The sequence below is a fragment of the Bubalus bubalis genome, chromosome 1, assembly GCF_019923935.1.
Source record: "Bubalus bubalis isolate 160015118507 breed Murrah chromosome 1, NDDB_SH_1, whole genome shotgun sequence".
NCBI classification, from domain to species: Eukaryota; Metazoa; Chordata; class Mammalia; order Artiodactyla; family Bovidae; genus Bubalus; species Bubalus bubalis.
Window position 1 is genome coordinate 89,884,272 of NC_059157.1, and position 16,602 is coordinate 89,900,873.

The 16,602-nt window shown below is 41.4% G+C and overlaps 1 protein-coding gene across 1 annotated transcript in view; it reads left to right on the top strand.

Moving 5' to 3' along the window:
- Positions 1 to 15,934, top strand: part of LOC102394148 (cell cycle control protein 50C) — a 28,700-nt gene extending 12,766 nt beyond the window's left edge. Inside the window, exons 5-9 of the mRNA XM_025282537.3 lie at positions 2,133 to 2,234; positions 3,502 to 3,589; positions 3,985 to 4,125; positions 11,686 to 11,895; positions 14,597 to 15,934. Of these exons, the coding sequence (XP_025138322.3) occupies positions 2,133 to 2,234; positions 3,502 to 3,589; positions 3,985 to 4,125; positions 11,686 to 11,895; positions 14,597 to 14,784 (729 nt within the window). The 3' untranslated portion in view covers positions 14,785 to 15,934. The remainder of the gene's footprint in view (positions 1 to 2,132; positions 2,235 to 3,501; positions 3,590 to 3,984; positions 4,126 to 11,685; positions 11,896 to 14,596) is intronic.
- Positions 15,935 to 16,602: the final 668 nt, after the last annotated feature.

Sequence of the window (16,602 nt, forward strand, 5' to 3'; positions counted from 1 at the left end):
TTGTCCTGTTTATATGAATATATAACCTTAGGTAAGTAGAATTCTCTTCTTAGCTCCCAAGAAAATGTATGGCAAGTTCCATTCCAGGGACTTCCTATTTTCTGTAGTTATGGGTCATCAATAGAGGTTACCTCTCTGTGTGAGGAAATGTAATCCATCATTCCCACTATGCCTGACTTGTTTGCCTTCACATCAATGCTGTCTGTTTATGATGTTGCAAACTGCCTCTTTGTCAGGGCCTAGCATCTCCCCTTCTCAGTGTCCCAGAGACTTTTCTCTTACCAGGGACTAAGCTCTTCAGGCTTTGTGGTTTTCTGTCACTGGCCACACTTCCTATGACCTTTATTTTCAGCCTGCCCTGGGTCCCAGATCCCATCTCCCATACTCATCCTCTTAAAGGTCCTTAGGGCAAGGGCAAATTTGCATAGCATAAGAGAATCAATTGGCTCAGGGAATTGTAAAGGAAAACTTTTGTTATTTCTAGCACTCAATATAGCACCTAACATTTAGGAGTCACTTAATAATAACTTAGACCTTCATAGTTTTAGGTGCAGGCCTTTATTATTTTGGAGATAGGTATTATATTATTTGGGGCTTCCCTGGTGGCTCAGATGGTAAAGACTTTGCCTGCAAAGCAAGAGAACTGGGTTTGACTTCTGGGCAAGAAGATCCCCTGGAGAAAGGAATGGCTACCCACTCCAGTATTCTTGCCTGGAGAACTCCATGGACAGAGGAGCCTGGAGGGCTATAGTAAGTAGCTACACTGGACAGTTACATTTGCATCATAAGTGCTGTTAGTAAAATCTGTATCAAGCCCTCCTAGAGAAGGGCCCTGGTCTGTCACCACAAAGGTAGAAGCGTGATGGTAGCCTGTAAGAGGGCAGTCTCATGGCAGCATCCATGAAAAGGCATATCTCTCATGGCACCAGGACTACTTATTGCTAAGATGAAAATCATCTTTCTTCTAGATTAGTGAACTATTCCATCTTTTTGTCCATAACAAATGGATCACCATTTCTTGATCAAGTGTTACATCCCATGGGTCTGTGTTAGATCCTAAGATAAAAGGACAACACTGGAGCTGGGTTTATGTCTGTGAACAGTGGGCACAGCCCTGGAGTCAGGTTTTTGTCTCTGGACAATGGGCGCAGCACTGGAGCTGGGTTTATGGACAGTGGTCACCGTGCTGGAGTTGGGTTTTTGTCTCTGGACAGTGGGCACAGCACTGGAGCTGGGTTTATGTCTCTGGACAGCGGGCACAGTGCTGGAGCTGAGTTTATGTCTGTGGACTGTGGGCACAGCCCTGGAAACGGGTGTATGTCTGTGGACAGTGGGCACAGCCCTGGAGCCGGGTGTATGTCTGTGGACAGTGGGCACAGCCCTGGAGCCGGGTGTATGTCTGTGGACAGTGGGCACAGCCCTGGAGCCGGGTGTATGTCTGTGGACAGTGGGCACAGCCCTGGAGCCGGGTGTATGTCTGTGGACAGTGGGCACAGCCCTGGAGCCGGGTGTATGTCTGTGGACAGTGGGCACAGCCCTGGAGCCGGGTGTATGTCTGTGGACAGTGGGCACAGCCCTGGAGCCGGGTGTATGTCTCTGGACAGTGGGTGCAGCACTGGAGCCGGGTTTATGGACAGTGAGTGCATCCCTGGAGTCAGATTTTTGTCTCTGGACAGTGGGCACATGCACCTAAATATGCTTAGTGGCTCCAATTTTAAATTATATTTCATGGATTTGCTTTGAAACTACGTGAACTTGATGCTTACCACAACCCCTAGGCAAAGCATCTTTCTTAGTGTTTGGAGGAAATATTTGAAGAATCAAATTTTATGTTTTGAGAATACAAAGCCTAGTTATAAATTTTTTTTTCAAGGCAGGAATGTAGTAACCCTTACATAAACATTAAAAATAAGTTATTTACTCATTTTAATAATTCTGTATATACTATATACTAGGATTTTTCCAACATTGATTTTTAAAAACAATTTCTTGGGTTTCTATTTGAAATAAGGAAACTTTCAGTTCCCAATCAATATTTTTGGTACTACTTATATTTAACAAATCCCATCCATGTTTATTAATATTTCCATTTATTTTTCTTTCTTCTTATATCTTGATGTTCTCCTCCACAGGGTAATGTTTATCTGTACTATAAATTGTATGGCTTCTATCAGAACCTCTATCGGTATATTCTGTCCAGAAGTAATATCCAGCTGGTGGGTACAGATGTAAAGGTAGGGCTTTATGAAATTTGGTATAATACTCTTTGTGTTTTTTTAAAACCAAATAGATCTTTCAGTCTAAAAGAGCATATGGAAAATAAACTCAAAAGCTAAGGTTTTACAAGACAGAAATGCTTCTTTCATTCTTTTGTGAACTGAAGGGGCTGAGTATTCAGGATAACTGCTGTTGAGAATGAGCCCTTTCCCTCCTCAGAACAGGAATGTGAGTCTTCTCCAATGAGATGGTTATCCTTTCATGTGTCACCCATTTTTTAGTTTAACAACATCTTATATTAAAGCCAGATTCATATTGGACTGCCCAAGTCTTGGTGATAATGAATGTGTCAGAAGGGCAAATCTTCAAGTACCTTTTCAACCACAATTCAGGATTTGTTTCTGTTAATAAGTTGATGGCATACTGGAGCTGCTTCAAACAGTAGAGTGTTTGCTTCTTTGAATGACTGACATATCAAATAGATTTCAGTATTATTTTTGCACACTTGATTTCTGTAGTTTTCTTTAAACTTCCCCATTTTAGTAGATGGATGCACCAACCATTTTGACAGTAACCTTGAGTGGTTCATCTCCATCTGGTTCACTCTGTATCCACCACTGTCTTTTTTTATAACTGGGGCCTTCAGGCAGCCTACTTTAAAGACACTGGGCTCTACTTGATTGAATAAAAGCCTTTGGTTTACTGAATATCCTTTCAGACCTAAGATTACAAAACTTGACTCTAGGTAGATGATATTCAACATACTGGCAAGAAAAGCTAAAGGAAACCTTTTCTATACTGACAAATATATAAAAGGGATAACCAAATGGTTTTTAGCAGCCATTCTTTTTAAAATATATTCTGGTAGTTAGGTAGGTGGATTTCCCTGTGGTCTGTCATCTAGCTGTAGACTCAATTTATATAGTTTTTAGAACATATTATACTACAATAAGAAAAACTTCTTAAAATGTATTCCAATGTAGGCTTAGTGTGATATTTAGCACAGCCAGGAAAGTAAAATTTCTTCCTGCAGACATATTCAGTATGCTATGTACTGTTAATGAGGAAAGAAACTTTACACACATGTGTATACACACGTAAATATCTTCAAAACACATTTTCTAGCCTAGGTGAGCCAGAAGCCTGGGAACAACAGGCAGCGGTCCATAATCTCAGTCTGTGCCAATGGATCAGTGTGGGTTGGTTTATACTGCCAGTGTTTTCACTTGCAGCATTGTTAAGAGTTTACCAAAATCACATATTCCTGTGTCATTTCTCCTCCAGGATGTTAGAAACTGTGCTCCATTCAAAACTTCTGACAATGGGCTCCCCATCGCTCCTTGTGGTGCAATTGCCAACAGCATGTTCAATGGTAGGTGACTTTTTCTGTCTCCAGCATCTTTCCTTTCATAAGTGTGTAAAACCTAATGTCCAGAAGATTACTCCTGCAGCTGAGTGGCAGGCTGCTTTTTTTAATGTTTGTATACATTATCCACTGATTTATGATACTTCATTGGCAAGTAAGTTCTTCACTGGAGATCTGAAGTAGTCGGGAAACATGAGTTAAATGGAGCCTAAGAGTATTTCTCAATAATCGGGGCCTTAGAAAGAAAAGGAATCGCCTTCTGATTCCAGCGTCTATGGCATGCAGGCATGTGAAGAGTCTTCTCAAACCCTGCTTTTTCAGCTGTGTCTGATTGTGCACTTCCAAGCGTGGCAAAAACGCTTGCCTGAATCTCTTAACACAGTCTTTAATTTCCCCCACAGACACCATTGTTCTTTGGTACAACTTTAATTCATCTACACATATCAGAGTCCCAATGGTAAGGACTGAAACTGCATGGTGGACAGACAAGTATGTCAAGTTTCAGAATCCAACTTCCCAAAATCTTTCTAGTGCATTTGCAGGTAAGATCCATACATTAGCTCAGTATTCCCCTCTCTTTATGGAAACTGGTTTTGATGTGTGGGGGCATGTTTATGATTCCTCCTTCTTTACTTCTTTTTTGATCACCTTGTTAACTTTTCCTGCCTGTGAGCACCTCCATCACATACCTATCAGAAACACAAAATGATTGGTACCCTTGTTCCTTCTAGATTACCATGATGAAAAAGGCACTGTTTTAAGAAACTTGTTCCTTCATCTATAATTAGAGTGATCATATAATTTACTATCCAAACTAGTGCACTCTTGAGAGTGAAAGAGGTCACAGGAATAACTAAAGTTACGTATTTATTAGAAAGTGGTGTTTATTGATCACCAAAGTTGATATTACCATATTGATGGGCCGATAAAATAATTCTATTATAAATTATTTTTTTAAATGCAATTCTTTCAAAAGTTGAAAGAATATATCTGTGTACATTAAACCAACTTTAAAAATGCTTTAAATATTATCTAAATGCTAAAAGATAACAGAATAATTATTCTGGATATGGAGTCACATACTTTAATCAGTTTCTTGGCCATGTAAGTCTTAATTACATGCCCCTGTATTTTTCTAATGAAAATTTTGAATTTTTGTGGGAAAAAAATTCACAAAAGTATCTACAGTCTTTTTCTTTTTTTTCCCAAATGGCCCCACTTGAGGCTTTTTGTTTTTGTTTTCATAATTATTACACATGCTAGAATCACACAGAGTGGCTGTTCCAACTTTGCTCTGACTCCACAGTGGGGCATGTGGTAGCTACAGGGGTCACTTGGTTTGTGTGGCCTCTGGGGGTGGCTAGACGTGAGGGGTTAGAGGTAGGCAGGTTAGCAAAGCCCCAGGAATCCTTCACATAGTACACCTTTACCCGTAGTAATGGGTCTTTAGAGATCTCCTACTCCATTTTTCTTTCCTTTCCAAATCTTCCCATTTCCCTGCTTGTGGCTCCTTGAACCTCTTTCACTTCTGCTTCTTATGGTTCTAGACTAGATGATGAAGCAAACTTTTCCTTGTCCCTCATCATGCACTAACATGGAAGCAGCTATTTAGGTCTGCCTAGACTTCCCTTTCACTTTTCACTTTCATGCATTGGAGAAGGAAATGGCAACCCACTCCGGTGTTCTTGCCTGGAGAATCCCAGGGACGGGGGAGCCTGGTGGGCTTCCGTCAATGGGGTCACACCGAGTCGGACACGACTGAAGCGACTTAGCAGCAGCAGCAGCAGCAGGGGAAAGAGAGACTCCAGGTCCCACTGTGGCTTAGTTCATAGGAGGACTAAGGGGACATGAAGGGGAAAGAATGCTATCTGAAATGAGAACATTGTAACTAGCGCAACAGTGTATATGCCCCACCCTACTCTGAAGGCTTTTCCCTCCCTCCCACATTGCCAGGGGTCCTTCTCTCAACCTCAAAACCTCTTGTTCTTCAGCTTCAAAGGGCAGGCATAGGCACTGTGTATAGGAGCTACACCTCCAGGAGAAAATGGTCCACCCTTAGACAAGGGACTGCCTGTTGAATTCATCTTCCCCATGTTCCTTGTGGGCTTTCCTGGTGTTTCAGTGATAAAGAATCCCCCTGCCAGTGCAGGAGACTCAGGAGATGCCTGATGGACCCTGGGCCAGAAGATCCCCTGGAGGAGAAATGGCAACCTTCTCCAATATTCTTGCCTTGCAGAGTCCCGTGGACAGAGGAGCCTGGCAGGCTATACAGTCTGTGGGGTCACAAAGAGTCCCAGGACTGAGCGACTGAGCGCACACACACTCACACGTTACACACACACACATGTTCCACACACACACACGTTCCTTGTGCCTCTACAGCTAAGGGGCCAGAGATGGCTTGACGCGGCAGAGAAAATAATGTCTAAGGGTTGAACATGCCTCACCCAGCGGCTAGAGGGACCAAGAGACACAGATTCCTGGGAGTCAGAGCCGTGGAGAGGGAAGAGAAGAGAGCAGAGTGAAGGGTAAGGCTAGTTATCCGGGAGCTGGGATCCTTCTTCCTTTTCTGCAATGGCAGGAACTTGCCCCCAACAGCGAGGGCAGCCTTCTGTTTCTGGTGCCGGCAGCTCAGTGTCAGTCCTCTCCTCCTCCTCCTCAGCCTTCTTGGCATGACCAACTCTCCCCTTTTCCTCTGGGCCAGGTGCCTGGTTGGTGCTGAGGATTTTTTTTGCTGTTAAGCGCGCTCGCGGGCGCGGCTCGTGCAGGGGAGATGGGGCTGCACGAGCGAAGGCCTCTGAGGCTGGGTCGCCGCCGAGGAGGCGAGGAGAATTAGCGCGGAGAGCCGCCGCTCCACTGCTCGCACCCGGCTCCAGGCGCGCAGATCCCCGCCGGCGGTCCTCTTCGGACCCCGTCCTGTCTGCGCCGCAATCTTTTTTGAAGCGCATTTTATGGTTAATCACTTTCAACTGTAGCACCTCCAGTTGATCCTTCTCCTTTGGCCATATTTTTTTTAAGAAAGTATCTATAGGTATTGAGATACCTGTTATGCTCACAGTCATTTTACTAAATGGAGGATATTCTCATTTTCAATTCTTTTGTATTAGAATATGCTAGTATTGCAACCCAAATGTTTTTATAGGCAAGGTCTTTTTTTTTCTTCACTTCATTTTTCTTCTATGATTTTTTAAATGTGTTACTAGTTTTAGATGGTACGAAATCTTAGACTTTCTGGATATCATTTAATTGTCATCGAGAAAAAAATTTGATCTTATTAAAATAGGAGCTCCATCAAATAATTTTTCACATAAGTTGAGATTTTCCAAAGCACAATTATAGAATTTAAAAATTAAATCTTGAACACATTTTGAACTATCATTATATGATATGATCATTATATAATATGTTAAATTGTTCCGTTGCTTTCATAGGGGTAAATTTCAGTACCTTCTTGTTTGCAAACTTGATTTTTGATAATTACAATTAACTATACCTTCAAACGGAGAAGGCAATGGCACCCCACTCCAGTACTCTTGCCTGGAAAATCCCATGGACGGAGGAGCCTGGTAGGCTGCAGTCCATGGGGTCTCTAGAGTCGGACACGACTGAGCGACTTCACTTTCTCTTTTCACTTTCATGCATTGGAGAAGGAAATGGCAACCCACTCCAGCGTTCTTCCCTGGAGAATCCCCAGGATGGGGAAGCCTGGTGGGCTGCCGTCTATGGGGTCGCACAGAGTCGGACACGACTGAAGTGACTTAGTAGCATACCTTCAAAAACTAAGATTTCTGGCATTCCACATTTAGAATATTTTGTCTAAAACTTTTCACTATTTTGAATAAAATTTCACCAAAAGTTAGAGGGCTTATTTACCAAGAAAAAGTTCAGGCTAATTGTAGGACTCATCGTTTGATATAGAAAATAACTCTTTGAAGGCTCAAAGATTTCTAAAATTTTGATGATGTGTAGCAAAGATAGACCACAAGTACTACCATACTGAACCATTTCTTTAACATCTTTGTCATTGTAAAAACTTCACAGCTCATTTTCTCTGTGACTATAAAAAAATATTTAAATTTGCATAATTACAGCTCTCTTGATTAACAAAATATTATAGCTTGTTTGGATATAGTTATTAATTATGTTTCACAACCAATTTTAAGCCCCATCTCTCCATAAATTTCTTAATTTACTAAGAACATTTTCTTTACTCTGCTTGTACTCTACCATATTTGCATTTATATTATCACTATAAAACCAAAAAATTTACACTTGATTGTTGAATATTTTAACTGAATTTATAGTAATATTTCTAACTGTGTCTGAATTTTTGTCTCCCAGTATTGAATATTGAAAATCTTTGCTTTGATTACATGAAAAATCAAATCAATAAAATCAAACCAATGTCGTGCATCGAACCTGGACTAAAATTAAAAAAAATAAATAAAAAAAAAAAAAAAAAAAAAAAATCAAACCAATGTATTCAGAGATGAATACATTTGAAAAGACTGATGTAAAACTGGCTTCATTTAACCATTTACAAGGTTCTTTATGTGATTACAAAGCCAAAACATTAACACTTTCCTTTGATTACAAAAAAAAATTTTTTTAATGACACTAGACAGAAACTTATTTGATCTAAATGAAAAGTCATGTTCACATAATGGTATATAAATGAACTTTCTGTAGCTACATGAGGTAAAGCACTGTTCTGAATTCACTCTTTTAAAAATAAGTGCAAACTTTTGAAGTAGATTCTGATATTCTTCAGCAGATTTATGTCTTTTGATTTTCACCTGAGCATTGATATCATGATGGTTCCTGTGGTAGGGAGTAAATGTTAACCAACCTTGCAAGTATCACATTCATCTACTTCCTTGAAAAAATTGTACTTAATTTTTCATTGAACAGATGTGTTCGTTTTTTAGCTCTTCGCAGCTAAAAGAATTTACTAGCAAATTAAAAAAATGGATACTGAACAATAAAAGTTATATTTTTACACCATATAATAAATAATGCTGTTGCAAGAGAGTTCCAACTACTCTCAGCAAGGCTGCTCAATATCTGTTTTTCACACTATTCTCACACTATATTTTTTTCACAGTATATATTTTCACACTATCTGTATTTCACACTATGTCCATGTAACATAAACTGCAACATCCCACTTTTTCTACTAAGCCCAGTGACTTGCAGCCTGGCAGCTCCATATTAATACATCACACAGATTAAAACAGAGGCTGTGGTCTAACTGGCTGTACTGTGAAACAGTGGCAAGGGTCATGGGGATATGTTATGTTCTGCTGTGGAAAGCCTCTGGTTATCTTTCATCAATAACATGTTAAAGTAAGCACTCTTGTTCACCATATATAGGTATCTCTCACTATTAGCTAAGACCATGACTAGAATAGGAAGGGTGAAATTATACTTACATTATTCGCTTGGGATAAATGCTAAATCAGATGAGATAATGGACAACAGACATAAACTGGGACTGTCCTAGGCAAACTGGCAGGTGTGCGCACTGTATCTGTAATTAAACTCCTAGAAAGGAACTTGGCAACATGCTATTGTTTTGTCTTACCATAACCACAGCCATGTAACATAAAGCATCCTTGGCTATCTCCCACTGCACTTTGTTCTTAACTTCTGTTGTAGGAGTTACCATGTTTTTCTGTAATTATCTGTCTGAATGCTTGTCATTCCCATTTTGTATGTTAATTCCTTGAGGAAAAGGTTTAGATCTCATACAATTTTAAATCCCTGGTGCTTGATACAAGTGAGCAATCAAGAAATGCTTATTGTTGAGTGAATGGAGGGATACCAAGGACCCAGCTGAACTTGGAAAATTCACTCCGTTGGTGATTTGGATATCATTGGTCCACAGGACACATTGTCTTGGAGCATGAGCTCTGGCTAAAATAAAGAGAGTGTGTGGTCTATGTGCAGGCATGCCTGCTAAGTCCCTTCAGTCATGTCTGACTCTTTGCAGCCCCATAGACTATAGCCTGCAAGGCTCCTCTGTCTGTGGGATTCTCCAGGCCAGAATACTGGAGTGGGTTGCCATGCCCTCCTCCGAGAGATCTTCCAGACTCAGAAATTGAACCCACATTTCCTGCGTCTCCTGCATTGCAGGTGGATTCTTGACCAATGAGCTACCACATGCAGGCACCAAAGACAATTTCAATGTCAATCAAAATTCTACTATCAACAACCATTGAAGTCTTCGGGACAGCCAACGTCTCCACAGTTTTTGGAGAGGAAGTTTCTCAGCAAAGGTTATTTCCAGAGGAAGTATAAGTCTACAAACAGAATTCAGCAGATTAATCCAACCAAACCTAGCACATGCCTTTATAAGTACTATAGCCCGTGCTTAGAAATAAGACTGTGTTTCTTTTAAGAGAAAATAGTCAGTGGTCAGAGTTAAGAAAGAATGGTTCCTTACAAATAGTAGAACCATTTTTATAGAAGTGAAAGGCTCACTGAACAACTTCTTCTTGTTGACTATTTCAAAATTCAGAATGCTCTTTAATTATCAACTTCTGTCAACTTTCATCATAATCGCTCATCCCTTTATCAGGCATTTATTGAATACCTACCATGTGCCAGGGATTGGACTAAATGACAATGAAACCACAGTGAGGAAGACATTGAACTCAAGAGTCTACTGTCCAGTGGGAGAGAGACATGGGTACCACTGTAAAGCGGGAAGTAGAGGATGAGAATAAATTCAGCAGACTGGACTCGAGGCGCCAGCCCTCCAGCCTGAGCACCCGCTCCCAGACCCACCAGGCTTCCTGGCTTTAGAACAGGCTTGCCACACCTCTGCTCTCCACCTTCTCCCTTCTACCAATTCCTCTTCCTTGCTTCCAACTTCACGCTCTTAGGCGCAGGTCTGCAGGGAATATCTGTGTAACGCAATCTTCATGCACTTTCCATGATCATTTCCTTAGAATACAGTCCTAGAAGTAGAATTCCTGGGCTAAAATATATGCAAAATACATTTAATCTTTTGCTGCTTGTTCCTAGATTACCAAAGATGTCATTAATCCATGCATCTATCTGCTCTGTACAAGAATTCCCATTTCCACTGCCTCATGAGTGTTTTTCATTCTTTTTTTCATTAAGTATTAGCCCATTTTGAGGTGAAACGGTATCTTGTTTTAATTTGTTCTCTACATTACCAGTGAAGTTAAAGAAAATATACATTACCCATGATGCTCTCATTGAGTACCAACCACCACTATTATTTTGCTGTACCTATTTTTTCAATGCATTGTTATACATTTAATATAGTTGAATATGGGCTTCCCTCAGTGCGGGAGACCTGGGTTCAGTCCCTGGGTTGGGAAGATCTCCTGGAAGAGGGCATGGCAACCCACTCCAGTATTCCTGCCTGGAGAATCCCCATGGCCAGAGGAGACTGCCGGGCTATAGTCCATGGGGTTGCGAAGAGTTGGGCACAACGAAGTGACTAAGCACAGAACAGCACATAGTTGGATAAATAATACACACACAATATGATATTCTGCTTTTTTTTAACCCTGTAACAGTTTCATCAGCATTCCCTGCCCCCGACATTTCCTTGGAGTCTTTATAACTATTATCTTTTTAAAATTGTATTATTTTATTTATATAATTGTTTATTTTTGACTGCGCTAAGTCAAAACTCTTCATTGCTGCAAGCGGGCTTCTCTCTAGTTGTTTCAAGCAGGGCCTGCTCTCTAGACGCAGTGCACAAGCTTTTCATCGCAGTGGCTTCTCTTGTTACAGAGCAAGGCTCTAGAGCAGGAGGGCTTCTGTAGTTGTGGCACATGGGTTTAGTTGCTCCGTGGCATGTGGGAGCGTCCCAGGTCAGGGATACAACCTGTGTCTCCTGCCCTGGAAGGCGGATTCTTTATTCCTGAGCTAACAGGGAAGTCCTATAATCATTATCTTTAAAGGTTGCATATTCATGTAACTTACACACACATACTTTAAAAAAAAAATGTGTAATTTCAATTCCTCAAGAATATGAAAGTTGTTTCATTCTCTACATTTTAAGAAAGACTGAAGGCGGTAGATGGTTTTTCTCAACCACATCCATTATTAACTTTCCACAGGAACAGCAAAGCCTCCGAACTGGCCTAAGCCTGTCTATGAACTAGATGAAAATGACCCAGGGAACAATGGCTTCATCAATGATGACTTCATCGTGTGGATGCGGACAGCCGCCTTTCCCAATTTCAAGAAACTGTACCGCCGACTCCATCGAATAGGCAACTTTACCGAAGGCTTACCTGCTGGTAGCTATAGTTTCATCATAAACTACAGTATCCTTTTATTCCAGGGCTGAGGGAAAATCAGGGTCCATCTGCATACTAGTTATAGAACTATTTCATTCTATACTTCTCTATTCTCCAATCAAATCTATCTATACTGTAAAAGAAATACATATTTACCTTATAGGCAATACTGTCACTCCATCACCACATAGCTATTTGTCTCTACTTGATATATAATCAAATGTGCACTTTTTTTAAGGAGTAACAGTAGCAACATTAGGTAAGCAGGTATGGGTAAGTAATGAAGGACTGTTTCTTCCCTAGGAGAAAAATTAAGAAACACTGAGCCTAGAGATCTAAAACAATGAGGAGAAGCCTGTTATAGAGGATGGGATGACATGGAGGACCCTGGAAATAAAGATAGGATTACAAAGAAGTAGATTTGAATATGGACTGAAAACAATGAAAACTGAGAGGGCCATGGTAGAACCTTTTATTTTAGGCAGAAGTCTCATGGGCCTAGGGAGCAGCTCTGGATTCAGGAAGCAGGTTGGGTTCCTCCAGCCCACGTGAGCTGCACCGCCAGCTCTGCACTGAGGATGCTCTTCCTCTACTGGTACGAAGCCAGTTAGCAGGCTCCAAGGCCTTGGTTGTGGACATATGGCCCACACTAGGAGACATACTTGAATATGAGATTCTGAGCGTTCTCAGTTACTTTAAAAATGTAAATGTCACTCTTAAGAACAAAAAGTTCTTAACTTCAAAATGACACCAAACACTATCTTTATATATATATATATATATATATATATATATATATATATATAATTTAATATAATTTGTACTAACTCTGGTCTTCAAACTTAGGTTTCAAGTCCCTTCCTGATTCTCTCTGAGGCAGAATTCTCCCGGAGGCAGGTCTTTCCAGGACTTGTACACAGTTCTGAGACGTCAGCCCATTAGGCATCAGCACCCCCCTGGCATCTCAGGGCCACTGGAGTTTTTCAGGGGACCCCCAGCAGTTGGAGGATCTGAACACCAAACTCTCTACCTCTTTTGTTTCTTTACCACTCGAGGAGTTTGACTCAAACACTCCTGGGTCAGTGAATGAGGATATGTGTTCCAGTTCCCTGCCCCATCTTTTCTTCTTTTCTGTCCTAGAGCAGAGGTTTCCTCCCTGACACAGGAGTGGGGATGTTCCTTGGGCAGAGAGACCTCCACTGAAGAGATACCATCTCTGCCTCTCGGCTTATTACCTCCTTTTGTTTACTGACCAGGAGTATGGTTGCCTTCAGCTGTTCCTTTAGCATGGTTCCTAATGCTAGTCTGTGCAAAGGAAAGTCAGAAATTGCTCTCTGTGTGTACAGATCAAAGACCAGGCCATAGAACCTTACCTTTTCAATAGGATTTCAGCACCCCTCTCTCTCCCTCCTAGAAAATTTGAGGCTGAAAGTTGCTCAAAGTAGTCTTTCAAGATAGACCTTCAGTTCTCATCATCTTTTTCTGTGATGACCCTACCAGTAAAGCAGTTAGGGTAGCAATCAAGACACAGGGGAAAAAAGCCCATTGGGCAATGGTGCTCTCAAAAGGCACTGCAGTGAGTTTAAGGTTGATGGAAAGAGGGAGTCCACTTCCAAACAAAGGAGACACTGTGTCTCTGCATGAAACATGCTCTCCTTGGATGTGTTTATTCACAGTAAACTTTTAATGCTGACAACTCTCCAACCTAAATCTTTAGCAACAGAACTTCAATCCTGAGCTTCAGCCCTATACCTGTACCACTTATGTTGAACCCTAGTGTGAGTATTACCCGTCCAGCCTCACGGCCTGGCTAATATGTAGAGAACTAAGCCTGAGCTGCAGATAGTTCTACCACTGATCCCGTGTGAGGAAAAGACCCTCTTAACGAAACCGGGGGAGTGGGGGAGAAAAGAATCAGAGGGCTAGTTGAGGACCTGCACCCAAGGAGCCCAGGGACCTGGTGACCATGAGGAATTTTGATGGAAAAGAAAGCAAACTAGCTTTCCTAACAAGTTTCTTTGTGCCTTTAAATAGCATGTTGCCAAGTGATTTGAGGCCTTTTAAGAGCTTTGCTGGGAAATGCCGTTGCTATGAGAAGCCTTTATTTGTTTATTAGTTCGGTTTACAAAAAGCACCAGATGTTTAAAAACCTCAGGCCACATGCATAATCAAAATGACATCATTCAAATGCTAATGATAGCAAAGCCACTTCAAACACTTTCTCCCTAGCAGTGAGGGAGGCTGGCCTTTTCAAAAATTGAATACACCACCAAAAATGTTTTGCCATCTCTCTCACTACTTTTTTGTTCTACACGCCTCTTGAAGAATTTTCCCTGAGGTACAAATTTAAACCTTAGCCTCTAAAGGACTTGAGCCTACCCTGGGTGTCCTGATCCACTAACACAAATTTTGGCTTGTTGCACAATCTGTCTATATAGGCTTTTCATTTCCTTGGGTTTGTAAATTAATTATATTTGTTCATATTATTGAGTTATCTGTAAGTCATTCAGATCTATTTGTGTCAGTTTATTTCGTAAATTACAACTATGTAGAGGGAAGGCTTGTTTTTACTTAGCTTCCAGCAAGATAAAACATACTGCTTGGTAAAGATTGGGCTAAATGAACTTGACTAGTCAACCATTTATTACCAACAAAACCAGCAATATTAGGTGTAGAGGTGGGGCTGAAAAGTGCTGAGACAGATCCTTAACAAATTTTCTTTCCTTAGACTTTCCCGTAAGCAGGTTCCAAGGACAAAAAGCAGTTGTTCTTTCCACCCTGACGTGGAGTGGAGGCAGTAGCCTTTTCTTAGCCCTCGCCTATCTGGTGACAGGAGCTGTGACTTTGTTGGCCTCCTTTTCCATGATGGCACTTCACCTGAAGCTGAAAGAAAGGAAAACATTCTTCCTCCAGTAGTAAAGTCAAGCATTGAAAAGAAAAACAGAAAATACAGAAATGGACAGTGAAGTAATGGAGCCAAAGATCTCAAAATGGGTTATTCTACCAAGGGGAACTGGACTGACTGACCAAGTACTCTTCCAGAGAGATATGTAATAAGAGTTTCAAAGTAAAGATAAAGGAGGGGAGGAGGCATAATTAGGTATAGTAAAATGTCCGTGGAATGGGGAGGATAAATCATCCTTGAGCTCTAAACCAAGTCTCGGGTATTTATTTGAAGCCCTTGTGCCTGAAAATAGGTGAATGCCTAGGAGGGTAGCATCACCAGATGAGAGGAAGCAAACCTGGGGCCCCAAGATTAAGTGAGTCCTTTTAACCATCAGTCAGGCTCAGACCATGAGCCTTCGTTGGCTGGTTGAAATTATAGACTCCCCAGCAACAATTTTTGATCACTGAATTGAACAATCAGGGTGATTTTTGAAAATGGGTTTAGTCAATGTTCTCCTCTTTCTGTGGGTCAAAATGAAGTTTTCTTACTAAGAGTAAGCCAAGTGAAGGTTATGGCAGTAGTCCTCACAGCACCCAAAATACATCAATACACCAAAAAGAAAGTCTAGGAATTTCCCTAAAGCTACCCATGAGGCCAAAAGAGAAGTACTGAAAGTGACTGATGCTCTCAAAAGCTGTACCCAGCACGTGAGGGTGCAGCACAGTTCTGAAACTTACATCAGAATGACATTCTCTAGAACGCGGGTGGTGACGCGGATTTTTGATACTTGAATTATACATTTTGAGGGAGTTGTTAGGGTCCATCTTAAAAGATTTGAAGTCCCGCTAAAGGCCGCTTTAAAGGAGACTGAACGGCATGCAGCTGACCCTTGAACAGCACAGGGGTTAGTGGCGCAGACCCCCACGCCATCAAGAATCCACCTATAAATTTACAGTTGGCATTAATACCTGTGGTTCTATCGATACATCCACGGATGCAACCAACTGTGGATCATGTAGTACTGAAGTGTTTACTGAAAAAAATCCCTGAGTAGACACTTGCACTTCAAACCTGTGTTGTTCGAGGATCAGCTGTACTTGGTCAAGCTGGCAGGGCAGGAGACTTGCTAGATCTGCATAACTAGATAACCAGCGTACTGTAAAAAACATGTTTATATATTATTTTTATTTTTTGAGGTTGGGGGAAGCTTTACTCTATGGTGACTCTAAGAGCAGAATTTTCATTGTTCTTTTTAGCAGCCAAGAAAGCATTTCTTTGCTGCAACTTTCTATGTTCACCAAATGGTCAAGTACTTTTCCAAAAAAAACAAAATGGTTTCAGGTACCAACCACTGACCTCACTTGACCAGGTTGTGGTAGGCTGGGTAATGCCCACTGCAAAGATACTTACATCCTCATCCCTGGAACCTGTGAGTGTGACCTTGTACCCAGAAAACACTATGTGTGGGTGTGTGCTCAGTCTCTCAGTCGTGTCCAACTCTCTGTGACCCCATGGACTGTAGCCTGCCAGGTGCAGGCTTTTTTCCATGGGATTTTCCGGGCAAGAATATTGCAGTGGGATCTTCTCAGGCATGGGATTTTCCGGGCAAGAAAGTTGGAGTGGGATCTTCCCAGGCATGGGATTTTCCAGGCAAGAATATTTTGAGTGGGATCTTCCCTGCCCAGAGATTGAACCTGCATCTCTTGCATCTGCTGCACGGGCAGGCAGACTCTTTACCACTGTGCCACCTTGGAAGCCCAGAAGACAGTTTGCAGGTGTGCTTGAGCTAAGGGATACTGACATGGGGAGACTGTACTGGATTATTTGTGTGAGCCTAATGTAATCAT